The sequence below is a fragment of the Sitodiplosis mosellana genome, unplaced genomic scaffold (genome assembly GCF_009176505.1).
Source record: "Sitodiplosis mosellana isolate CC-2019 unplaced genomic scaffold, AAFC_SMos_1.0 Smas_scaffold_1, whole genome shotgun sequence".
NCBI lineage: Eukaryota > Metazoa > Arthropoda > Insecta > Diptera > Cecidomyiidae > Sitodiplosis > Sitodiplosis mosellana.
The window spans coordinates 7,248,992-7,274,367 of NW_022595244.1; the positions used below are offsets into that span (position 1 = coordinate 7,248,992).

A 25,376-nucleotide genomic window follows, 5' to 3' on the forward strand; every position below is an offset into this window, starting at 1 on the left:
TTCCACCATTTTTTGATCACACTCCCAGCTTAAACATATTTTGAACACTCCCACTCAAAGCTGTATTTTTAATACAGAAGAAGAAGAAGAAGAAGAAGAAGAAAAGTTCCCAACACATTTTCGATTCTCATTTCTTTCCCCGCAGCATTTAATTATCACAAATTCAATGAAAGATATATTTTAGTACATTCCCGTTGCTTTAAAACCAAAACCAATACAGAGTATGGAAACGAATTACAATTTCAATTCTACAACTGCAACACCTATTCAATTGTCATTTAATTTTATTCGGTCGGCAGAGACGAATGACGACGACGACATTTGAGAACATGATTTGATTCCAATTTGAGATTCAAGTTTTTAGTGAGTTTGAACATGAAAATAACAGCAAAAATCACAAAACACAGACACACACACAATGGAAATGAAACTAATTTTTGAGATTATTGTTAATTTGCAACGTTGTTATTGTTATACAAAATATTTATAAATATTTAAAAAAAAAAGTCATTACAAAAACTATATAGGTTTGGCGGGTTTCATATTTAAAAGAAAGAAGACGATGATGAAGACGACGACAAACAAAGTAAGAAAAAAATCAAACACAGTGAAAAGTGAGGCGTGATTTCAGCCAACACCAACAAAATCTAGTGAAGACAAATGTAATACTTTATCATCCTAGTTGTTTTAAAACTATACCAATTGCACGAAAAGCAGATACATTTTCATAGAGAAGGTATTTGAAAATTCAAATAACATTTTGAAGAGAAAGCAACCTTTGAAAAGCACACAAATTAACATGAAAAAAATCAAATCGAGATATTTTGCTCGAGTATTTCAATTTGTAATTTTTTTTTGCAGGCCCAATATCAGATACATTTAAAATGAATGGTAGATGAATCAGAGAGTGGCCTGAAGTGAACAAAACATGAGTAAGAACAAAAGAAAAAAGATACCATAAAAAAAATATTTACAACCAATACGATAAATAAATGTTATTTGAAAAGAAACATTTTGGCATTTTTGCACAAACTTCGATGTGAATTTGTGTATAGTTTACAAAAAAAATGTGCATTCAACTGAACGATTTACGTAATGTGACGAATCTATTTCAAACGATGGAAATTATTACATTACAACTTTGAATTAATAAAATACGAAAAACAAAAACAATTGAATGTCAAAAAAGGCAACATAAACAAAAAATTAGTCGACAAACAAACCGAAAAGAAGTAGGTACATTTTAAATGGGGAAAAGGTGAATTCAATGTTATTGAGAATTAAAAAAAACAAAAACAACAAGTGTACATTTGAATTGCAAGAAATACATAAATAAAAAATAAGAGAAATTCCAAAAACGACTCGGAAAATGTGTTTTATTTCAAAAGAAATGAAGAAATTTCCACTATCTTTCTGATTCAATTCTATGGAATTTGATTCAAGCGCCAACCGAATCTTCATTACCAACATCGCCGTGGAGGAGAAAAGAAATGTCAAACTGGAACGGCGCATTCGCATTATCACATATGACAGTTGAACTGTCAAGCACACATGTCGGAGCGAGCTTAGCTCGTAAAAACAACACGATAAGAGGTGTGAATGGAAAAACAAAACTAAAAACATAGCCAATTCGTTCCCAGGAGAGCGTACCAAGAGTGAGCGCAGAGAGAGAGAGAAAGAGAAAAAGAGCGAAACGTCGCTTCCAGTATAAAGCTTATCCAATCGTCAAAATTGGCATTGTCGATTTGCTACGGGCCGTGCAGTAGCAAATGCAAAGATGTTCGCATAAAATTTTAATATTTCATCAGATTCTTAGCATAATCAACACGAAATTTTTTTCATTCCAAAATGTCATCGTACGCCCAAATCCAACGACGATGTGGATTTGCAATAGCATTTGATTAAAGTGATTCTTTTTTTTTATTTCGATTGAGTGAAATTTTTGTTAATTTCCCAAGTGTATTTTTGTTCTGGTTAGCCTAATCGTAGAGTAGCTGCGACCACGAAAACTAGGCATAGAATTAAAAAAAAAAACAACATCAACCATACATTTCATTTCGACAAGCGTTTCAAAGTGATTGACGTAACATGATATTAACACTTTTCTATGCTGGTGCGACATTGATGCAATCGTGGCGCTTGAGATCGATTACAACGGGTATTGCGAGTCAAATTCGTGACCATTGCTCCATATCGTTCTATCGAACATGCACCGAAGGTGATGACGGTGAGTGTTAATGTGCGATTTTTGGCGATTAGCTGTAAAAATACAAATTTACTACGAAAATGACCCATTTTATTCAGTCTCTTTTGATATTCACTTGTTTCGAATGATGATTAATGTCTCGGTTGGTGGTGATTAACAATGTTTTGTGCATTTGCAGGTTTTACTTCAATTGGCGCTTCATCAGAGGCATGTGATAATTATAGAAATGGTCGTGTGGTGGACACATTATGGTATCATAATATGTTGCGCGGCGTTTCAATTCTACCGATACAAAATTTAGCGCTTGACAAATGGGTGACCTTTAATAACCTACCATCGAACCTAAATCCTTTATACACTACCATTGGCGTAGATTTAGACGCACACAATGATCAAAGTATCGTTCATATACTTTTGGAAACAAATATTTACCCCGATATGACAGCCATTGAAAAAGGAGAGAACATCGTATCTGTAAGTTAACATTTGGCAAATTGATAATGGATTTGCGCAAAAAAAAAAAAAATTGTGTGTCAACGATGATAAGAAAACGCTCTGAATGCTTTTTATTTTAAACTTTTACTTGGTTTCAGGCGGAGAAATTCGGATTGCCCATCGCATGGAAAATCGATACAAATCTAGCAATCGTATTGAAATCCAACGTTACCTTATTCACCGAACTGATTAGAGATTCATTCATTCAAAATACATTGTTCATCAACAATTACCTACCGATCATACGCATTGAGAGTAAGTTAATGGCTGGATATGCAGGTTTTATCCATTTTTTTTCGTTATATTTTTCAATCTGAAAAATATAAATTGGAAAATGTCCAAATCTTCTAAATTCTTTCAATTTCAAGATGTGTCCGTGAATGGAATGCCTCTACAATTGCTCGACCTGGAACCGTCACCGATTCACACCAAACAAAATCATGCTGTCGCCGCATCATCATCTTCATTGACTGAAACCGAGTGCCGTCATCACATAGATAAACTGAAAATACTGAATTTAGTAGCTAATTTACGTAGTGAACCGAGCCCTGATGATTATGAAAAAGACATTTGTATGGTAATTGGCGATAACAAACCGATGAATGGAAATTGTGTACCAGAAATACTCGAGAAGAAAGCAGAAGACACGAAATTGAACAATGGTGTGGCAGAGTGGATACAGAGTGTTGAGCATGACACGAGTGAATTGGATGCAATAGCACGTATTTCGCCAAGTCTATCGTCGGCAAAAACCGAAGGTTCGCCCAAAGTTTGCAACGGCGCTGTTCTCCGAGATACTGATACGATGGGCTCGAGTAAACGATCACAAGATTTGCTCAGTGTTAGCATGCAATCCACCGAAAAATCCGATGGCTCTGCGGAAAGGGATGAAAGTGGTGACGTTTTCATTGACAGCACCAAAGAGTCAACTGTAAAACTGAACGAAAATATTAAACACGATACTGGATGCAGTGAAGATCTTGAGAGGAAAACCATAAAGACATCCGCTTCATCAATGGGATCGTCCGAGTGTCACTCGTCACAATATTCAACTTTGAAACGAAAGAAAAGGCATTCCGACGGTAGCAAGCCACCAAATGTTTTGGTTTATTCCGAAAGCAATGATATTCGTGCAAATGTGATTTCAACCATTAAAAACATTCTACATCCCGACCGGTATACCATATACGAGCTGAAAGCTGAACAATTGAAAACGTCCATCTGGATTGATAACACCACTCTGCTGATTGTGTGCGGCTCAATCTCACCTCATTTTGGATCCATTTTGATGGAGTACTTTTTATGTGGTGGCAAAATGTTGTGCTTATGCTCTGACGTACTGAATATGGTGCTACCGATTTACCGAACAGCTGAAGTACGCGAGAGTGAATTGGTTCAGTTTTCATATGGACGCTGGCAGAAGATTCAATTGATGCACCACATTTTTTGCTATCACCCATCACCGATCAAGAAGCATTTCTCACTCGAAAACGATGAACAATTTGATGGACAACCAAAACCGTTAGTTTTTTATTTATGAAAATTTGATTTTGGAACTTTTTAACAATTAAAATTGTCTTAATAAATCATTTGTTGCACTCTGTAGACCATTAACCTGCCCCGGATCGATTGACTTGAAAGATCTTCATGGAGATGTGCATCGGCTAAAAGTCAAAGTGCTTGGCACTGAAGAAACATGGAATACTCCTAGCCTCATTCTGGCCACTGATAGCAATTACAATGGAGTTGCTGTATTTTCACAGGTTTTTTATTCTTTTAGATCAAAATTTATTCGGAAGATAATCAAAGATTTTCTTTTTCAAATGAGAAAACACACATTTTCAAGCAATTTTATCTCTATTTGATTTCAAAATCGAATTAAACCTAATAAAATGTACAATTCCAAATTATCCTCTCCGTCACAGGTCCACCTTGAAGCTGATCCAAATCTGTATGAGCATGACGATTCGAAATTTGCAGCACTTCGAAAGAGTGATAAAGCCCGCTTGGAGATCTTTTCCGATTTGTTGAGTACACAGCTTGGATTGATCGTACAAAATCGTGATTATCTCGCTACGAATATGTTTCCGAATGCGTATTTTCTTGGCCGGCACGAGGTAATTATCGAATAAATCTACTTATAACGCTAATCGCTCGATGAGTTGTGTATACAATAAGTACCAATAGCACACATGATGTCATCAAATCACACATTTTCTAAACAAACTAATTCGCACACGTTCCAATTAAACAATCCCAATGCACTTTTCAGGCAAAATTCGAACTTCTCGACAAACTTCGACCGCAATTCATCCACCCAAACACACTAAAAACGAGTTCATTAATCGTTAAATTCTACGGTAAAAATGAAGTGCCCAAGGCAAAGCTCGAAAATACACTCCCAATTCTACTGCATTCTTGTCCCGATGATTTTTCCACAATTCTATATTTCGACGTAAGTGTCCTTTGTTTAAAAAAAAAATTGCAATCGTTCTGATTGATTTGCCACGAATGAGAAAAATCGCATTGAAACTCTGTGGAATTGTTCACTTTTACAGACGCTAAAAACAAATGAGATAGGCCGGCTGACAATCTACGCACCCGTTATCAATAGCACGATGACATTAGTGTCAAATTTAAATATGCGACATGGGCTCGCTGTTATCGGTCGCAAGCAAACGGCTGGTGTTGGTCGTAATAAAAATCAGGTAATGTGCGTATGACACGCACTCGCTCATCCAACAACGTTGGCAACAAAAATTATGTAAATTAATAATGTCTATCTATAGTGGTTGAGTCCGGATGGTTGTGCATTATTCTCGCTCCAGCTTCACATTCCATTATCAAGTATATTGGGTAAAAAAATACCATTATTACAGCACTTGGTATCGGTAGCCATTGTCAATTCGATTATTACGAAGCATGACGAATACAAGGTAAGATGACCGTCAACAATCAACAACAGGCTTGTTTATCACATTCCATGGCAAAATATTTATATTTAATATTCATTCGGGTGTTTTTTTCTTTGTGTTTATTCTAGAAACTTGATATTCGATTAAAATGGCCAAATGATATTTATGTGAATGGAAATACGAAAATCGGTGGACTTTTCGTTGCCACCGAATTGAGCGATAGCTTGGCAATTTGCAATGTTGGCGTTGGCTTAAATTTGAGCAATAGCATTCCGACGACATGCGTCAATGATTTAATCAAAACCTACAACTTGAAAAATAACACTGAATTACCGTACCTGGAATATGAGTGTTTCTTTGCGTCTGTGTTTAATGAAATTGAAGAGCTGATTGATATTGTGCAAGCCGGTGATTTGGATCACCTATACGATATGTACTACAAGTATTGGTTGCACAGTGATGCTGAAATTGTGATTATTGACGCCGCGGGAAAAAAAAAATTGGCAACCATCTTCGGAATTGATGACTTTGGTAAAATGATAACAGACCTATTTTCTGCATTCGATCAATCATTTAATTGAATATCAATCTTATTTAGGATACTTGTTGGTGAAACAACCAGATAAAGAACCGGAGAGTGTACATCCCGACGGAAACACATTCGACATACTGCGAGGGCTTATATCGGCCAAACATTACTAGTTTCTAGCTATACGACAGCACTCGCTTGTCTCTCATTTTTTTTCTTTGAATTGTATAGTCGCTAAATTATTCTTATCGAAACGATTGGGATATTTAATGAGATATTTCAATTGGGGCTAAATGGAACGAAATATTCATCTAATTTGAAAACGTATTTTGATCACGCGCAAATTCTTGTCTTCTCAATGTCGTGATTCACATAAATCGTTTTTTTTTTTAAATAAGTAATATAAAATATATGGGATCTTCAATCGAGTGGGAGAATTTCGAAATTATTTATCAATTTTTTGGCAATCACATCTTTAACCAAACGCACAATAGCGTTTTTATAAAACCTTTTCCAACATTTTTTCTCTCGACATTCAACTCATTCGTTTTTTTATTTTTTTGGTGTTGATTTTTTGATAAAAACGAATTTGCTTTTAATTTGAATTTTAACTCGACGTTTAACATTTAAATGTATATTGAGTGTTAGGAATAGAAGATTTTTTTAATAGATCATAAGGGCATGGAAATAGTGTTGATCGAATATACAAAGTGGAAAAAAAAAGACAATTTTACCAAAGACGCAACACAAATGTTGGAACAAATTGCTAACCAAGTTGGACATTTTGTTAAATTATTTTAGAGTATATAAATATTGATTGATTGAATAAAAGCCATTATTTCAATCCCGGTTTTTCATTACGAGTAGTTTCAGTGGTTTAGATTTTTATCAATAAGTATCTGCTCAACGTGCATGAATCTGTTATTTCATTGATGGCAGCAATTTGCACCAAATTGCCATTAATTAATTTTTTATTTTTTATCATCTTTTCAAGTGAAGATATTTGCAGGTGATGACGATGCGCTGGCTTTGGGCTGAGATAATGCAAGAAGAAATTAACATTGAAATGCAATGAAATTCATCGTCATTGAATGAATTAACGTGATTTTGTATCCCAAATTCACGACATATATATTGTACAATATCTTAATTCCAACGTCTTAAATAGCACTACATCACTTTCCAAAATTACCAAATATAGTCGTTATTCAATTATGCAGCAATGGAAACGACATTTTTTGCAGTTTAAATCATGTAAATTTATCAAAAACGTGAAAATAAAAAATCCCAAAAAACCCATTGATCAATCCATTTCCATGAATAAAAACGCAAGTCATTTTGTTTGTAAAACGTATGAAAATGCATCGAGTGATATTTACATTTTTTCAACTTTACAGTCTTTTCATTTGAGAAATTATCGACCGAAATTAAATTGAACGAAGTTCATGATGCATAAAAACGTTGATTATGTTTGACGTAAAAATGTCTAATACGAAAAATGCCATTAATCATTATTTTATTATTCGCGAATTGACTCATTTGATTATATTTCGACTGTAAATATGGTAGATGTCAAGGACGGTGCAACAGTTGCTCTCTGACCATTGGTTGAGAGTGCAGCAAATTTTCTGGAGGAAGAAATGAAATTTCTTAACATTTTAATTTTGACTTGGTCACTAATCCACTCTCCCATCGTCATCGTTACGGAATTGTCGGTGAAAATGAAACGAGTATTGAGAAAAATCGCTGGCAAGTGTCAATACAACTTTTTTCACAAATTCCGTTGGTCCATATTTTCGATGGGTCTATCATTTCAGAGCAATGGGTTTTGAGTGCAGCTCATTGTATCATGTGGGTAACTATCTTTTGAGAAAAAGATTCAAAACTCCTCTACATCAATTGGAATTTACTTTTCTTGTGTATTTCAGTGCGGATTCGGATGTAGATGATTATTCAATCCGCGTTAGCTTGCAACCAAATTATCCGAGAATCTACGCACGCGCCCATGGATTAAAAGTATATCTGGAGTTTAATCATTTGAAATCAAGCCTTAAATTATCGTTCACTCAAATGAATCCTCTTTGTAATTCATTTGAATGTAAACCTATAATTGCATAACTTTGATAAATTGAACCAATGCATATTGCTTCGGTTTTTGGTCATTAGTTCAATTCAAACAACAGTTTGTTCGTTTTATGTGCATGGGCCACTAAACGTTACAGTATTCATGTCGCATAGCACACATTGACAATTAGTCAACATCACTTTATCGGTTTAGTATGCTCTCTTACAATGCGAACTAACGAAATATGACAGATCTGAAGCAGAGCACACACATATTGAACACAAACGGTTCAAATTCATCGCACAAGTACTTTGACATTTGCTTTGCTGTTGCAAACTCTGTTGTTTCTCTCTACAAATGTAACACGGATTTGTGTCGATTTTTTTTGGCTTTTGATGGCATTTTTTGGAAGAGGTCATTTATTTTATTCAATTCAAAGGTATTTACAAATATTTGTATTGGTTTTGAAACGAAATATTTCAATTGAATCAAAACTTGTTCATTCAAAGAGGTCACACACTGGTTGATTTGATAAAATGGCGACGTTGTTAGACTTGAATGGTCGGTGTTTGAGAAAAATATGGGACTATTTAGCTGTATCGGATCTCACCAACGTTGCAGAAGCCGCTGAAATTACCGATCAGGCAGTCAGGAGATGGGACAACACCAAAACTAGTTTCGCACAAAAATGCTTCCAATTTGCTAGATCTCTTCAGAAAGTATTCTACAAAAAGAACGGCACATGCGTTCAGATCGACTGTATTGATGGCAAACATAAGGTTCCGTTCGACCTAAAATTACTGCAACGCTTTGGAAATTTAATCGATTACCTGTATGTCAAGTACGATAACGACGACGATCGAATGGCATTGATGGTTGACGACGCAATTCTGTCTTTTTGCTACCAATCGTTGCGCTGCCTCCACCTGATCAACATCGACGAAGATACGTTGTCAACGATTTGGCGACCGTTTCCAAACGTTCGCGATCTGATCTTGATCAATGGATATTTGTCCGAGAATCTGTCACAATTCAATACATGGTTTCCAAATATGCAATTGCTGAAGCTAAGCTCGATGCAGTTCGACACATCAGAATGCATCGAACAACATTTTCCCCATTTGAAAGTGCTTAATTTGAGCAACGAAGAATTTGTTCTGGACGAATACAATGACTATAACTCAAGGATTACTGATTCAAATGCGAAAATCGCCATACAATTGAACCCACAATTGTGCGCATTGAAGTTAGCTGACGACGAAGCAGGCAGAGATGATTTTGGTATTCGTGTGAATAGACAATTTTTATATTTTGTCCAACAAAAGTTGCCACATTTGCATAGCCTCGCATTGGATCTACACCATTTGAATGAACAGAGCAGCTATGGTCTTGGTTGTATCGAGTTTGATAACCTCAAAAAATTAGAGATTCTGGTTAGAAAGCCGGACTTTTTATCGAAAATTCCAATTTCATCACATCGATTGAACGATCTGACTGTGGCTATTTCTAACGATTGGAACTCATCAACGACGGCGAACTTTGACAATATCGCCAGATTCATTGAAAACAACCCAAGCGATAAATTGTACATCGAAGACCATTTTTCCAATTACGATTTGTACAGCGGGAATATGATCGGATTGGTGAATCAGCTGCCCAAACTGAAGGAAATGGGCATCGTTTATGATTGTCAAGGAACCACATCCATCGATGCAATCATTTACTTTTTGTTCAATTGTAAACGGATTAGGAAATTTATCGCATACAATCCAATCAGTGGCAATGCCATTGAGCCAAATACGTTTGCCGAGTTTTTTGAGAGCTATGCCGAAATCAATGCATTCGATGCCAATGCTTGGATTTTGGAATTCGGCTCGAGAAAAATTAAAACTCACGGTACTCAGCAATTTATTTCGTTCCGAAAGCGCAGAACAAAGTAGTATATTTACTCAAACTCTCAGTAGTTAAACTAAATGAAAGAACATAGTTGATTATTTTCCAATTTACGTCTCTGTAGTTCGGAACGAACGATTCCACCTAACCTAAAATACCATTCAATATCGAAAGAAGAAGATGGCCTTAAGGAATAAGATCTCCATATGAATGGTTTGGAGCGAAAATGTAATACAGAAAAGTTGAGCGAAAAAATGTCGATGATGAATGAGCGGAAAAGGGATAGCTATATAGTAAACTGTATAGTAAACTATAGCGACAAATAAAATCTCAATTGAAAACCTCAATGCTGTTGGTATTAATAAATCCGGTGTGAAATAAGTTTTATTAAGTATATTAAGTCATAGAAAAATCAAAATGATTAACATTTCATGTGGCTTATCCTAAGTATTTTCAGATAATTTCACATATTAAATTTATTTCCGTATTCTATGTTAAAAAATTGGACAATTATTCATGGTTAATCTGTTGAAACTGCATCCATTTACATGAAATAATGCGAATATGTCGTTAAATGCAAAATACATGGCTAATACTTGTTAAATTTACATCATCAAAAATATACATAAAAATACCATAGAAAATAATAATCATAATTCAAACATTGCTCGATAATCGTTATGCCTTCTCTTCGATTAAACGTCCTATAGGACAATCTAACTAATAAAAATGCTATGCCTGTTATTATTAATAGAACAATTTAACGCGATTAGTATTGTTTCATTATTTTTCGTTCGTTTTTTTCCTGTTTGTTCTTGGACTAATCTTGAATTGTTTCACGGTATGGATTAGAGCATGGCGTTCAAGTGTGTGCCAGTCAGATGTTAAATGTTAATCGACAGCTTTGCTAAAAAACCACAGTCACATGACTTATGCTGATAGTACATTTTTTTTATAAATGTGTGAATTGCAAACATTTCTATCATATGCGATTGTTTGGTGATAAGCGCACGTTTCGCGCAGATGCTCAAAATAGTCTCTTTTCCCTGTCTCTAATAGGCGATATTCGATGGTTTTTGTTTTGTTTTCATCGCACATTAAAAATGTTTTCGGGCCATAATATTTGGTCTATTCTTTTTGCTGGTTTTTCGGATTTGCCGTTCGTATCTTGAGCGGATCCGACACACACATACACAGCAACAAAATTGGAAATATATATGGTTTCATTCGAAAATATTAGACTATAAATGTGAAAAAAGGTATAGATATTGTTTATGAATCGCCAGTTTTTTTGTTTTGTTTCATTAACCGAAGACTTCCTGTGAGGCATAATGAATGTAGAGGAAACCGTCGTCGCTTCGATTTTCAGCGTAAATTTCGGCCAATGTTTTGCTCAGCGATACCAACGAACGGTTGTTGACCAAGAAGAATAGGGCTTTGCTTGGGCCGACCTTCATGCGACTGCGGATGATCGAGACGAACTGTGACATCGTGAATTCTTGGGGTACCAAAAATTTACGCTTTTCCAATTGCGGCAAGTCCGTCTCTTTGGAGTATCGTTCAACAATAATCTATTGAAATGGCCGAGACAGAAAAACACATCATTAAATTTAATGAATCAATTTAATGACCGAAAATTTTGTGCTTGTTTTAACCTCAAATCCCAAACAGCAATTTTTGCTCAATTAAAACTTACCGGAATTTTGGTTGGAAAACGCATTCGAATTGCAGCCGATTCTTCTTCAGATGAACCTAGAAGAAAAAACAAGAAAAATTTCCCATTAGTCATCGAGTCATAATCCCATCATTTTATGCTATTAATGTGGCTTTAAAGAGAGTGTGACGCAAAAAAAAACACACAAGAGAAATTAATCGGGCTGAGTCAGTTGGCATGTGAACCCATTGCCTTGTTCATGTGTCACTTGAACAACGTTACATTGATGTCAAGCGACAAATATTTTCGCTGGCTTTTTGTTAAATCAAAAAACGGTTTTGATAACGCGGCAAACGATTGGAGTTGAGGGAGCAACGGCAAATTGATTGCCAAATTGTTGAACGATGCAAAGAAGAAGAAAAAACCTAAAATGGTCGCGCTCGAGTGAGCGGGAGCGTGCGCGATGCGCGTACACACGGATCAATCGCGATTGATCTGATTTTGTTTGTGCTGCTGATGCGTTATTTTGTTACACTGTTGCATTCAAACAAGCTGCTAATCAATAATCTCAAGCGATAATGTGTATTGCAACAAACTCCGAAACAAAATTTTTTGAATTAAAACTAATATTTTTCGAACATTGTCAGAACGGACGAGTGGCCGTGTCACAAACGTCAAACAGCACATTTTATAAACAAAAAATGATGACGTTATAATTTCAAATAAATGCGTAAACAATAAAATAATCATGATGTTCAGGATTATTTGTTATTGACTTTATATACCCCCAGTGTATCACCTCGTTCCGGATGCCGTGCAATAAACTTCCGGATGCCTTGCAATAGTAGTGAAAAAAAACCAGTACCAAGTACTAGTCATTTGTTTCGACTGCGTAGTGAAAATTCTAGGTTTTGTCTCCCTTGGTGTTATCACCAGCAAACGATTAACAACGTCAAAACAACAACAAATTATTCCTCGTTTAAATATTTGTCGTTGGTTTTTGTTGCTGTTGGCAGTTATCACGTTTGGTGTTCTTTTTTGTGGCAGACTTTTTGCTTTTGCACCCGATGATCCAACGAATTTTGTTATTTTCAATCAATGTTTCTAGCATGTTCTTGATTGTTTCCGCTGCAATTGACGTCAAGAGAGAGAGAGAGAGATGCTGACAATTTCACGATTTCATCGGAATTTTACGATTTTCATTCAAGAACATGAATGCGTTTATCTTTCGAGAAATCGACACAAAGATCGCTCTGACTCAGAGAAATCAATCAATCTCCATGACTGTTCTCAGTGTTATGCAATTAAATTGCGACGTTGCCTCAGACTTTAAACCCGACAAAATTGATGAAAAAAAATAAAACTAGTGTGAATGAGTGGAAACGTACCTTTTTTAGGGTGATAAAAATTACTGTTTTGGTCACGGCTTTTGTGTTGTGTCATCATTGCGTTGTAGATGTCAATGGAATTCATTTCGGTGGAAAACTGCATGGGATCGTTCAGATGAAAATCTCTTGATAAATTATTCGTCTGAGAATTTCGTTTGGAGTATTTTCCTCTGTCAAGTCTTTTGTATAGATTGTCTGTTAATAATGCCGCTCTCAAATGCAAATTTTGCGTCGAATTTGATTGCTTTTGTGCGGAACGATTTAACACTATATTTTCACTTTTTTTATTCGAAAAAGAAAATTGTTTCAGTCTCGTAGCGTGAGTTATTTCTCAGTTGATTTGCTCGTTATCGACTTTCACTCGGGACGTAGGATCAGTAACTAATTCCAGCCAATGTGAAATACGTAAATAAATATGAAATTCACTGAGTGAGATACGATAGGGCAAAAAAATACTGTACAATCAATGTATAATTGAAGCAAAAAAAACAAACCACTACTTCGTCTTGCGATAATCACGCCGTTTGTAGTCGAATCGCTTGCTTTGTATGCTTCAATAAATTGAATATTTATCAAAATTCAGTCGATATTTTTTTTCGTATTCAATTTTTCCTTCGTCTTGTCTATTCGTTCGGTCAGAGTTACATTTGTTCCCTCTGCTTGCTGAAATTGATAGGCAATTTTAAAATGGCGTTGCGTAGAGAGAGAGAGAGAGAGAGAATGAAATGTCCCGGGGGCAAAAAAGTGTCACGAATCAAAATAAATAATTGATAAGAGAAATCGAGATGGGGCGAACCACAAGGAGCAAACTGACATAATAAAATTGTACATTTGTTCATCGACGCAAAAAATTGCAACCATTTATCTCGCGATTTTGTTCGTGTTGTTGTCTATAGTGGCACATCACGGGCGAGATGAGCCCATGCACACACGCAAATACATCTTAGGGAGAAAAAAAAAATCGGTGGCATGCGACTTCGTGGAGCTTCGTGTGATGCTTCTTGCCAATAAATAAAACGATTTGCTTTACAAGATAATCACAAGTGGCGAACCGAGCACATTTTCTCAATTCGATTGGACTGTCGCTATTCTCTGCGTCCACGCCAATGTCACTTCGCAGAAAATAAAGCGCTATGAAATTTCACAATGAAAATAACGTTATCAGTTCAAATTGATTTAGTTTCCACTTGGTATTTTTTTCTCCGTAAAAAATCTCTATGGTGAACAATTGATAGCATCACTTTTGAATTGCCATTAGAATGGCATTCATTGCAAAAAAAAAATTGCTGAATTTCGATGAGTAAAGCGATATTGTTCGAATCAGTCGATTTAAAAATGTCAATTGGTCACTTTTTTTCTTCTAATACTAGTCATGCAAATGCAGCACATTAAACGAATACAAAAGGAGTTGATGTGTGGTACATTGGATTACACTACAAAATTCAATTCGTTCTCACTTTCTCGGATCTGTTTTCGTTCGAGAAACGGAATCTATTGACAATGTACTTATCAATTTGCACCCATGTAATCTATACAAGTTTCTATTTTTTTTTAATGTGCATACCGATTTATTTATGGAATGTAAAATCATCCGAATAAAACAACTCATACACAATTCGATTCAAAGTGCTTGAACTCGGTATGTAAATAACAATTTTTGCGATTATCGAAGAGCAGCCCCGAAACGAAACAATGACACAAAAAAAACACGACACAAACACTTTGGTCGTGCGATATGTGAAAAACAGGCGACACAAACAAACTGTGGCAACAGCAAATTGGTATATCTGCCGACCGTCACGTTCAATAAAAATAAACAGTTTGCTTACTTGGTTGCTCATCTCAAGCAAATAACAAATACTAATGGAAATTTTTTCCCCCAGTGGCTGAATGAGAGCAGTAAACAAACACATAAACACGCACACTGACAACCAGCATAATGATCGGCCGCATTTACATAGTATATGTGATTTTGTGTATCGGTACTTTGCTTTGTGGTCTATTTTTCTGTCATTTTCGGTGTTTCTTTGAATCATTTACCGAAATATTCGATATCGGCCGACAAGCAAAACTGTGCGACTTTTCGTTCCGTTGCTTTTGAATTTGCTTTATCACCAAACACAAACCGAACCTACCGTAACCACATTGAATGTTCAATTCAAAAATTAACGTCTTCTTTAAGCACATGTTCCAATCACGACGTCAAGTCCGATTTTCGTTGAAAAACAAATGATTTCAAATAACGCCACAAACACGATAGAGTAACTTTGCTCTAGTGACAATTTATATTTGCTCATTTTGTCGATGAAGCAGGAGAATGTGACATTCTTTTGCTCTAGTCTTTATACATGATGCGGCTGCGTGTAGCATTGACGTTTGCAACTGATTGACATTTCCACCGTTCGACCAGAGTCAGATGACTGGAAGGATTTTGGGAGAGTGTGGCAGAAAGAAGGCATAGCGAATCATTTCTTTCACCTATTCCATTGACACGGATCATGCGCAACCGAACGTATATTCAATTATTGCCAAAATTGTGTAAAATTACTAGGCTGCATATCGGAACGTCCCTCGAAAAAACATAAAAATGAAACCAAAAATCCAACGAATTTAATTTCAATAAAGTTTTCCATCAAATTTATCAACTATTCCGTGATTAAATCACATGTGATTTGCATTTCCAATTGAAATTCCTCCGATTTATTGCATATTTGACATTTTAACGAGGGACACAATTTTCATTCGAAACTAGTTCAAATAAATTAGAATGTACAAATGTTTATCATCTTATATTTGATGTATTTATTTAATTCAGGTAAGTGATTGTGCTATGTGAGATGGAAATTTAAGCAAAAGAAGGAAAAAATGCAATTTTGTCTCATTTCAGCTGAGACACAATCACTCACAAATACGATTCATAAGACGCAAGCAGCTGCAGAGCGTCCAAATGATTTGTGGTGTTATCAATGCCATTCGATGGAATTTGGTGACACATGTGTCGAGAATATCACAGCCAATTACTCGAGTTTCTTGAAAAAGTGCAAAGATGATGAGTTTATCTGTATGGTACAGAAGTTTTCATACACAACCAGCACTGAGAATGCGACATCCAGTCAGAAATTGTGGTCACTCGAACGACGATGTACTTCGAATTGTGAGGCGGGCTGTATTGTAATCGGCGAACGTACCAAATTGTATGCGTGCACATCATGCTGTAAAACATCGTATTGCAATACGGATAAAGGAGCGGCCAAACTATCAATTGTACCCAATAATCCGATCGAAACATTACTCATTAGCATATTCATCATGATAGTCGCCAAATTGCTAGCCACACCAAATCATTACAACACTTGTTGACAACGTCCTGGAGTCTGTGTGGTGTAATGCGTGCGATGATGATTCAGTCGAAACACTCATGCGTCATCATCAATAATATATTGCTTGTGACCGGAATCAAGTGTAAATAATTTATTTATTAATTGATAAGCGTGAATTGATGATTCATGCCGAGTGATATATAGATTCGGAACTGCAGCGTATTTAAGAAAAGTCGAAGGAAAAATGATGTAGAAACGAAAGAAAACGATATCAGGTTTTAACGGTTGATTTTTTTTTTTGCTGAAAAGAGCAAAACACACCGCCGGTTTTCCGATGAGCCATCACATATTCGATCATTTTAAATGTTAAGTAGATTTTACCTCTCGCCAAAAATACAAAAAAAAATCAATTCTTCCTTGTTTTGTTCAGTGACAATTGACACAATTCGTTGTTGATTTTCCATGAAATGCATTTTATTGAATATTATTCCGCTCGGATAGTGATAGCTTGAAGGAAAAAAACACACATTGCTCTATGAACCGTAGATATGAAGTTCTTTTTTTTGTTCTTTATGAATATAATAGTTGAAAAGTATATGAATTGTTCCCAGTTTCAACGATACAATTATGAAACATTTCCTTTTCGAACTGTCCGATATTTTAAGTCATACTTATTTTTACTCATTTCACTCAACAAAAACAAAAAACGATGGAATATTCTTTAAGGAAAAACGTTTTATTCCTCCTGTTATATGAATTGACTTGTGTAAGTATTCTAATTGACCGAATACGTGTTCAATTTATTGAGGGCTTTCGATCCGACAACTACATTTAAATCTGCCAACAACCAACAAAAATTCAAACTAAAAACTATCCAAATCATTGAACATGTAGTAATTAAACGCGATATATTTAAAATGAAATTTGTTGCATTTTTATTACATCACATTGACTTTTTGAACGTCATTAGACATTGTTTTTTGGTTTTAATGCTCATCTTTTGTTGTACCCGGGCAATTTGAGTCCATATCATCCACATCTTGGTAATGTGTGCCGCACCAATGACAATAGGTGTATGTGGTTCGAAGGTAAGTCGTCAACATTTCAACCTTTTCCGACGTCTGCAAAAAAGAAACGAAAAGAAAAACATTTTTGATTAGGCATTGTATTATTTAAAAAAAAAATTGTCTGTAATTAGGCATCCGATTTCCGGTTTTTATCTTCGAAAAACTTCCAATTTCAAGTTAATCCTTGATGGAATGCCTATTCATGTCTGGTATATAGCCGTATTTTTGTCAATGCTCTACATCAAAGTTACAAATATTACGATCCAAAAATTCTCTACCTCATATTCGTCTTCTTCATCATTAATCGATTCAGCAGGTATTTCTTCAATTTTCCGAGTTGGTTCCTCTTCTTCGGATTCAGAGCTGCTTGACTCACTGCTACTGCCGGGCATAAAACCGAAATGTTTCGTACTTGGTTTTTCACTGTCCTCACTACTCGTTGACTCTTTTCGTGGTTTTTTCGGTTTTTGCGGTACATTTTCATCATATGGATCCTCTTGTGTTTCAGTGAGTTCACCCGTTTTGCGAACAGGCCAGAAAAATGCCATAATTGGTGTTTCAATTGAAGCATCCAGATCCAGTTTTTCGCATGCTCGCTGGCATTTACTGTAGAAAAAAAGAAAAATGGAATCGATTAAGTAAAAATATATGAACAACAAAATCCCAGCAACAATTACCATAGGTCTGCTTCCAACTGTTTCCCGACATTCTTTTGCGCCATACGTTGTCTGAATTCGTGTAATGATGTAGTACTTGTTTCGGTATTTTGCTCACTTTTTGCCTTGCGTAACCTTTCTTTGTACTCTTCCAACTGTTTTATAGCTGTCTCTCGGCCCAAACCGGCGCGGTTACTCTTCACTTGAATGGAAATCGGTTCTACAATTCCACTAGACGAACGACCAATTGCATCACCTTGCTTGTATCCCATTTTTGCGAGCATGGCAAATCCTTTATTATCCGATGAAATAGCAGCACTCAAACCTTCCTCTCGACGTTCAGCCTCCAATTGCCTCACTGGTTTTTGTTTGACTTTTTGTTCATCTTCTAATTTTTGCTTTTCTTCTTCCAATTTGAGGCGTCGTGCTATTTTGTGATCACAAACTAAACCGGGACGCACATCTGTCTCAATGCTAACAAACACGATTTATAAAGTTTTATTGAATATACTAAAAAAATGCATCAACTTACGTTTTGGCCAGAAATGCATCGGACATATAGTCATCTTCCTCACTTGATCCCGACATTTTTCCCTTTTTACTTCAATTGAAATCAATTACACGCAAAAAGAAACAAATTTTAATGTTTACAAACGTTTCATGTGTGGAACTGAACCTAGTTTGACATACATCGCATTTGACTGTATCAAATTGATACAATGTCAAATTGTCAATTTTCTGAGCACACATTGAGCAAACGACAAAGTGACTCAAACGACTCAATACACTCATAACGGCTGTAAGAGAAATTAGAGATATTGTTTTGATAATTTAATTTGAATTATTTTTAAAGAGTAAAATCCGGTCTAATCTGATTGTACAAAAAATATCGCTTAAAATATCGGAGAAAACTTTGCTCAATTAGACAAAATGCGAGGAGCTATAAGAAACAATACGTTTGCATTTTTATATATGGTATTTTTATTCAATCTACGTAAGTTATCACATTGTACGAATTGTAAATTGAATATTCAGCGTTTAAAAGAGTCAATATTAAAAAAATGTCTTTTTATTTTCCTTCTTTTGGTGCATCAGTTGAAACGCAATCATTCACAAATACAGCTCAATCGGGTGGAGAACGTCACAGTTATTTGTGGTGCTATAAGTGCAATTCGGTGGAGATCGGAGATATATGTGTCGAGAATCAGTCGAGCATCATGAAGAAATGCAAAAATGACGAGTTCATATGCACGGTGCAGAGCGTTTCATATACGCATTCACGACAACTGTGAATGGAACATCTAGTCAGAAGCTGTGGTCACTTGAGCAACGGTGTGCATCGGATTGTGAAGACGACTGCAAGTTGATAGGCGGACGCACGAAACTCTTCTTATGCACTTCGTGCTGCCAAACATCCCATTGTAATAGGGACAAAGGAGTCACCAAACCACCACCAATCTCAAATAATCAGACTGGATCCTAACTGCTTCTAATCTTCTTTCTATTTTGGCCATTGTTTCACTGTTCTTTTGTTGGTGACTCTGAATCTGCGATACATATCTATTTCGATGCCAAACAAACACACTTTGTACGATAAATTTTGTTAAAAATACAATAAAACCGAATAATTGTCGTACTTTTCCAGCCTTATCATCAGATCTCGACATTTTTCCGCTTTATTTCAGTCTTACTTCTCACAAGACCCAAACGTTAATTAACGTTCAACACTTATAAACAAGTACCGAAATAAACTGATCACATTTTTGACATATCGCATTTGACACATTGGGCCTAGCTGTCAACGAAGCACGTGGATTGACATGAAGTGACTTTTGTAGTAAATTGTACACATTTCATCGTTTCTGTTGCTGCAAAGTGCCGACAAAACACGATGGCGGTAAGAAAATGCAAAATTATTCCCATTTTCCCCATCATTCTAACATAAATTTCGAATTTGTATTCTAGAAAAAGGTGAAAATTAGTGGCGTGAAGCGATCGCAGCACATAAAACATAAGAAAAATTTTGCACGACCGGGCAAAAAGAAGGATAATGTGAAAAACAACAAAAATACCGAAAAACAATTGGCTGCGAGTAAAAAAGTGTTCGGCAAACCAATCGGACAGAAGGTGAATAAAAGTAAAGTCCAGAAAGTTGAAGCGGTTCAGAACGGCGCTGGACCGAAAAAAGGTAAAAAGGGAAAAAATGTTTCACAGTCTGAGAAGCCGATGGAAAATGGCAATTCGGCTAACAATGAGAATGAAATGAACGAAGAAGATCTTCAAGATTTGCTTGATATGATCGAAGATGAGGACGACGAACTGTTGAATCGGTCGAAAAAACGCAAGCGAGATACAGAACAAGGTGACGATGAAGCTGGCCAATTCGAACAGGAATACGCTCATCAACGCAATGTTGAAAAATCGAAAAAGATGCGAACCGTCGACCTGTTGCCGATTAAAACAAAAAGCGGTGAACTCATTACGAGATCAACAGAGGTTGAAATTAAGGAAAAGCCCAAAGTAGAGCCTGAAGATGATGGAGAAGAAAGTGAAGAAGAGGAAGTTGTCGACTCAGATGATGATATTGTCAACGATCTTCAGGGCGAACAAAATGACTTGGCAGCAGCTGTTAAGGATAAGGCTATTTCCACGGCAGATTTGCTCATTTTGCGTGATCAAGAGATCAATCGACAAAAATATCGCATTGGTATCATTTGCTCGGGCTTGCTGGAGAAGCCAGAGGATAAAATGAAAAATTTCAACGCTCTGTTTGAGTTGATGGACGAACGACACAATGACACACCAAACCTGTTCAGCGTTCGCAAAATCGCAACAATGTCATTGCTGGAGGTTTTCAAGGACATTTTGCCCGAGTATCGAATCGGACAAATTGATTTAAAAACACAAAAAGGTAATTTTAATTGGATATTTGGGTGGATTGAAAAAAATCATTTTTATGTTAAAAGAATTCTGTCTTATATGACTTTGTTTTGATTGAAAAATTGCAGTAAAAAAGACAACAATGGAGCGGGTGACATATGAAGATGCACTGCTCATGCATTACAAGAAGTATTTGCAGAAACTCGAGAAATTGACCAGTGGCATTTCGAAAGGTCAGCGCAAAACGTCCCAAGAATATCGGAAAATGGCTGAAATAGCGACAACTTGCTTGTGTGAATTGGTCGTAGCACATCCATATTTCAATTTTGCACAAAACATCGCCCAACTCTTGGTGTATTTGTCGAACTGTAACATTCTCACCATTCGTACCAAAGTGATGGAATGCTTCCAACAATTGTTCCGCGAAGACTCGAAATTTGATTTGTCACTTTTTGTGAGTAGCTACTTGCTAGGTACCCATTGATGAAATTTATTGATGATTTTTTCTGTTGCTGTTTCTAGGTCGTTCGTCGTTTGAATCATCTCATCAAAGCCAAATCAAATATGGTTCATGTTGAGGTGCTCAGATGTCTGTTGGCCCTTCAAATCAAAAGCATCAATTTGGACGATGAAAAGGAGAAAGAACTGAAGCAAAAGAAGATGGAGGCACAAAAATCGCGTCTGATCAATATGTCGAAGAAAGAGAAAAAAAGAATGAAGAAATTGAAAGAAGTGGAAAAAGAGCTGCAGGAAGCCAAAGCGGAAGAGAACAAACAGTCGAAAACGTCCAAATTGACCGAAATCACCAAAATGGTGTTCACGATACTGTTTCGTATTTTGAAGAATGACCCAAGCTCACAGTTGTTGAGCGCGTGTTTGGAGGGACTGGCAGAGTGAGTGACATTTTGAAGATATCAAAAGATTCTAATGTTTCATAGCATAATGTTCGTCTTCTGAAGTTTAAAAATTTCTCATTTTCAGATTTGCCCATACGATCAATTTGGATTTCTTCTCCGATTTGGTCGAGGTGTTGCATCACATAATGGAAACGGCTGAGCTCGGCTATCGCGAGCAGTTGCATTGTGTGCAAACCGTGTTCACCATCCTTTCGGGTCAAGGAGAAGTATTGAATATAGATCCACTCCGATTCTATGGCCATCTTTATCGTAATTTGCTGGTTTGTAGTGCTGGTAAAAATCATGATGATTTCCAAATCATTTTGAAAACTTTGATCGAAGTTTTGGTGAAACGACGCAAGAATATCTCGCAATCGCGAATGATGGCTTTTATTAAGCGAATTGTCACGCTGAGTCTGCAGTTGTTAAGCAATGGAACGGTTGCCTCCTTGGGCATCGTAAAAAGCGTTATGCAAGCAACGTCATCATTTGAGATTCTTTTGGATGCGGACACAAGCATCGGTTCGGGTAAATACGATCCGGAACTAGATGATCCAGAGTATTGTAATGCCAATTGCACTGCATTGTATGAGTTGGCCGCTTTGCTACGGCATTATCACCCAATAGTAAGAAAGGTAGCCAATCACATTGCACATGGAGTACCAGGAACGGGAGAAGGATCACTGGCTCCAGAATTTAGCAAATTGTAAGTTGGTTGCATTGAACAGTTCAAATGGATTAAATTTTAATTACACTAATTATGCCACTACAACGAATAATTTCACTTCTTATTTCAGAACACCCGTCGAATGGTTCAAGAAATTCGATTGTTCAGCGATGGCATTTGACCCACCTATTCCACCACCGAAACCAGTTGATCTGAACAAGCCAATGAAGAAACTCAAAGGAAAATTCAACTATCTAAATGAAGATGTTGAAAGTGCTGTGAATGAATCGCTAGCCACACCAGTTCAATCCCAGGGCCATTTATTAGATTTCTACCAAGAGATACGATCGCATTTGACAAACAATGAAAACCAATAGACTCGATATTCGGTTCAAAAAGAGATAAACATTTTTTTATTCAATAAACATTGTATGTTAGAAAAAACTTGAATATTTTTTATAAGTAAAAATATATTATTGAAATGATTAAATGATTAGATTGTAGTGCCGTTTTTATTCGCGTTCAACGCCGATATTTTCACTTTCATCGATTACCAGATCACTTTTGGCTGGGTATACTCGACGTAAGTTGCCTTCGGCGTCGGTTACCTTGACCTGGCGAATGTCGAGCGTTTTGCTCGTGGTATCGCATGAATCATTTTGACTAGCACCAAGTCCGGCCAATAGCATTGCTTTGAGCAATGCTTCCATTGTGTCCACGCAATCGGCCATCGCTGAATGGCTCGTTATCTCGATGAAGATTTGGGTACTTTCGGGTGAAATCTAAAGCAAAAATTCATTTTCAATTATAATTTGAAATCTTTGAATTTCTCTAAAATATGCAGCTATTCATCAACATATTCAAGAATTCTTAATAATTAGTTAATACGACTCACTTTGGTAGTTTCACCATTTGTCAATGGCGGCAGGCTAATGACATTTCCGAGTCCATCTTCAACGCACGAAAATTGTGTTTTATTTTCCAATAGTTTCAAATACTTGTGAATGCCCGAATATGTGTTGCGCTGCTTCTGCTTTCGAATTGCTTCGGCCTCAGCCTTCAACTCGTTATACAGCGATTGTGCTGTAACCACTTTGTTTTTGTTTAATGGCTGAATTTTTAAGCTTTTCGCATCTTTTGCTGTATAATGAACGATGTATTGGTCTGTAGCTGCCAATGGACGTGGCAATTTCTGCAAGTCATGAGTTGCAATGGTGGACTTTTCACGTTTGCCACAAACGGTCTCATGAAGCTTGGTTTGAATTTGCAAAAATTCACGGAACTTGCCATTGTTCAAGTTCACATTCTCTACGATGCAACACAATATGAACTGGCGAACATCTTTGACTGCATCGTCAAAAATAACCTAAAAATTGCGTGGGGAAAATGAGATTCCGGTTCTTCCAACTATTTTTGTATATGAATCAGTATAATAATACCTACCTTGATTGTGTCATCATTATGACGTTTCACACTGAGTTTGTGCTTTGGTTCATCCGAACTTTCGCTCTTTTTCGACTTCTTATTCTTGCCCTGCTTCTTGTTTTGGCCCGAAGAAGAGTCATTTTCACTGGATTTTGGTGCATCTTCGCCGTGTTGCTTGACATAGTCAAGCACCTGTTTCGTTCGACACTGCTGAATCAACTTCAACAATCGCTTATCGGCCACCGGATTCTCTGATAGATCGAGATCTTTTAATGAGAGAAAAAAATGTTATTCTCATTGGAAAAGATGATGAAAAGAAGTAAAGTAAAAACTGAACGTCATGAAAAAACGACTGCTTGAACAAAGTCCTTACCTTTCAATTTGGTGATATTAGCCAAACTTTTCGGAATTTTATTGACCTTATTTTTGGCCATTGAAAAATGCTTCAGTGAAACCAATTGATCGATGACATGCGGAATAGATTCGATGGAATTTTCCTTCAAGTAAATCTCCGACAAGTTGTTATTGTCACTGGAGTAGATGTCTGGGAATTCGGTGAGCTGATTGCCTGACAAATCAATCACGGACAGTTTTGTGAAATTGTTCAGCGCTGGAAATGCCGTGAGTTGATTGTTTGAGATGTTGATTGTCGTCAAATTGTGCAATTTCGTAATTGTATGCGGCACATTTTCCAATTTATTTCGCGACAAATCCAAAACTTTCAATTTTTCCAGGCGATCAATCGAATCGGGTATTGTAGCAATTTCATTGCCGTACAACAACAACGTTTGCAAATTGATGAGGTTAGATATCTCAAGCGGCAGTACTTTCAGTGATGTATCACTGATGTTGAGCAAATTCAATGCGTCCAATGCAAAGAGACTGATGTCAATGCCATCTTTTTCGATTCGTTCACTGATCTCAGCACCAGCCAGCTTAATCTCTCGCTTATTCTCGTCTTTTGCTTGTTGAATTTCTCGCCACATTTTCACGTATGTATATAAACAAAACCGCGTTTTGCTCGAATGTACACCAACAGCTGTAAGGAAACCGATAGCAAATTAATGCGAATAAAAAAATATGTTGTGATCGATGTGACTTACGGTAATGAAATGAGATGATACTTGATTGAAATGTGTACAAAAAATGAGTAATGACACGCGTGAATTGCACCAAGAAATGCAATTAGCTCGAGAATATTCGACTGCTGTTGCTGTTGTTTAACAATTTCAATATTTCACTGAATGTTGTGAAATTGCGTTGCATTATCATTTATAGCACCCGAGCGACATCTTCAATATTGAGCAAATCGTTTGACAC

The 25,376-nt window shown here is 36.4% G+C and overlaps 7 protein-coding genes across 11 annotated transcripts; 4 read left to right on the top strand and 3 right to left on the bottom strand.

Moving 5' to 3' along the window:
- The first annotated feature begins 1,519 nt into the window (after nucleotides 1–1,519).
- On the top strand, nucleotides 1,520–6,989 carry LOC129574347 (biotin--protein ligase). The gene is made up of 11 exons (XM_055456235.1): nucleotides 1,520–2,227; nucleotides 2,385–2,680; nucleotides 2,800–2,956; nucleotides 3,070–4,222; nucleotides 4,308–4,464; nucleotides 4,627–4,818; nucleotides 4,974–5,156; nucleotides 5,260–5,409; nucleotides 5,491–5,637; nucleotides 5,745–6,147; nucleotides 6,215–6,989. The coding sequence occupies exons 1-11, from the start codon at nucleotides 2,089–2,091 to the stop codon at nucleotides 6,316–6,318; spliced, it is 3,081 nt and encodes a 1,026-aa protein (XP_055312210.1). The 5' UTR covers nucleotides 1,520–2,088; the 3' UTR covers nucleotides 6,319–6,989.
- A 681-nt stretch (nucleotides 6,990–7,670) lies between these two features.
- On the top strand, nucleotides 7,671–10,872 carry LOC129574349 (uncharacterized). Its single transcript, XM_055456250.1, has 2 exons — nucleotides 7,671–8,649; nucleotides 8,720–10,872. Exon 2 carries the CDS (start codon nucleotides 8,747–8,749, stop codon nucleotides 10,148–10,150), a length of 1,404 nt encoding a protein of 467 aa, XP_055312225.1. The 5' UTR covers nucleotides 7,671–8,649; nucleotides 8,720–8,746; the 3' UTR covers nucleotides 10,151–10,872.
- On the bottom strand, nucleotides 10,451–15,421 carry LOC129574363 (microtubule-associated proteins 1A/1B light chain 3C-like). 5 transcript variants are annotated; one of them, XM_055456303.1, is made up of 5 exons: nucleotides 15,281–15,421; nucleotides 13,640–13,808; nucleotides 13,146–13,526; nucleotides 11,800–11,855; nucleotides 10,451–11,674 (listed from the first exon to the last, which is right to left on the bottom strand). In XM_055456303.1, the coding sequence occupies exons 3-5, from the start codon at nucleotides 13,246–13,248 to the stop codon at nucleotides 11,408–11,410; spliced, it is 426 nt and encodes a 141-aa protein (XP_055312278.1). In that variant the 5' UTR covers nucleotides 13,249–13,526; nucleotides 13,640–13,808; nucleotides 15,281–15,421; the 3' UTR covers nucleotides 10,451–11,407. The 5 variants fall into 5 exon arrangements, with proteins under 5 accessions (XP_055312278.1, XP_055312267.1, XP_055312308.1 ...); XM_055456292.1 differs by lacking the exon at nucleotides 15,281–15,421 and adding an exon at nucleotides 14,710–15,002; XM_055456333.1 differs by lacking the exons at nucleotides 13,640–13,808; nucleotides 15,281–15,421 and adding an exon at nucleotides 14,710–14,911.
- A 121-nt stretch (nucleotides 15,422–15,542) lies between these two features.
- LOC129574360 (uncharacterized) lies at nucleotides 15,543–17,388 on the top strand. The gene is made up of 2 exons (XM_055456278.1): nucleotides 15,543–15,960; nucleotides 16,033–17,388. Exons 1-2 carry the CDS (start codon nucleotides 15,921–15,923, stop codon nucleotides 16,503–16,505), a joined length of 513 nt encoding a protein of 170 aa, XP_055312253.1. The 5' UTR covers nucleotides 15,543–15,920; the 3' UTR covers nucleotides 16,506–17,388.
- On the bottom strand, nucleotides 17,355–18,885 carry LOC129574355 (G patch domain-containing protein 11). The gene is made up of 4 exons (XM_055456263.1): nucleotides 18,721–18,885; nucleotides 18,210–18,662; nucleotides 17,811–18,138; nucleotides 17,355–17,586 (listed from the first exon to the last, which is right to left on the bottom strand). Exons 1-4 carry the CDS (start codon nucleotides 18,774–18,776, stop codon nucleotides 17,452–17,454), a joined length of 972 nt encoding a protein of 323 aa, XP_055312238.1. The 5' UTR covers nucleotides 18,777–18,885; the 3' UTR covers nucleotides 17,355–17,451.
- Nucleotides 18,886–19,496: 611 nt separating this feature from the next.
- LOC129574376 (nucleolar complex protein 3 homolog) lies at nucleotides 19,497–23,127 on the top strand. Its single transcript, XM_055456348.1, has 7 exons — nucleotides 19,497–19,776; nucleotides 19,874–20,085; nucleotides 20,154–21,099; nucleotides 21,197–21,522; nucleotides 21,591–21,961; nucleotides 22,050–22,670; nucleotides 22,762–23,127. Exons 2-7 carry the CDS (start codon nucleotides 20,080–20,082, stop codon nucleotides 23,006–23,008), a joined length of 2,517 nt encoding a protein of 838 aa, XP_055312323.1. The 5' UTR covers nucleotides 19,497–19,776; nucleotides 19,874–20,079; the 3' UTR covers nucleotides 23,009–23,127.
- On the bottom strand, nucleotides 23,017–25,360 carry LOC129574380 (leucine-rich repeat-containing protein 47-like). Its single transcript, XM_055456361.1, has 5 exons — nucleotides 25,160–25,360; nucleotides 24,430–25,095; nucleotides 24,075–24,322; nucleotides 23,527–23,997; nucleotides 23,017–23,413 (listed from the first exon to the last, which is right to left on the bottom strand). Exons 2-5 carry the CDS (start codon nucleotides 25,040–25,042, stop codon nucleotides 23,144–23,146), a joined length of 1,602 nt encoding a protein of 533 aa, XP_055312336.1. The 5' UTR covers nucleotides 25,043–25,095; nucleotides 25,160–25,360; the 3' UTR covers nucleotides 23,017–23,143.
- Between the last annotated feature and the right edge of the window lie 16 nt (nucleotides 25,361–25,376).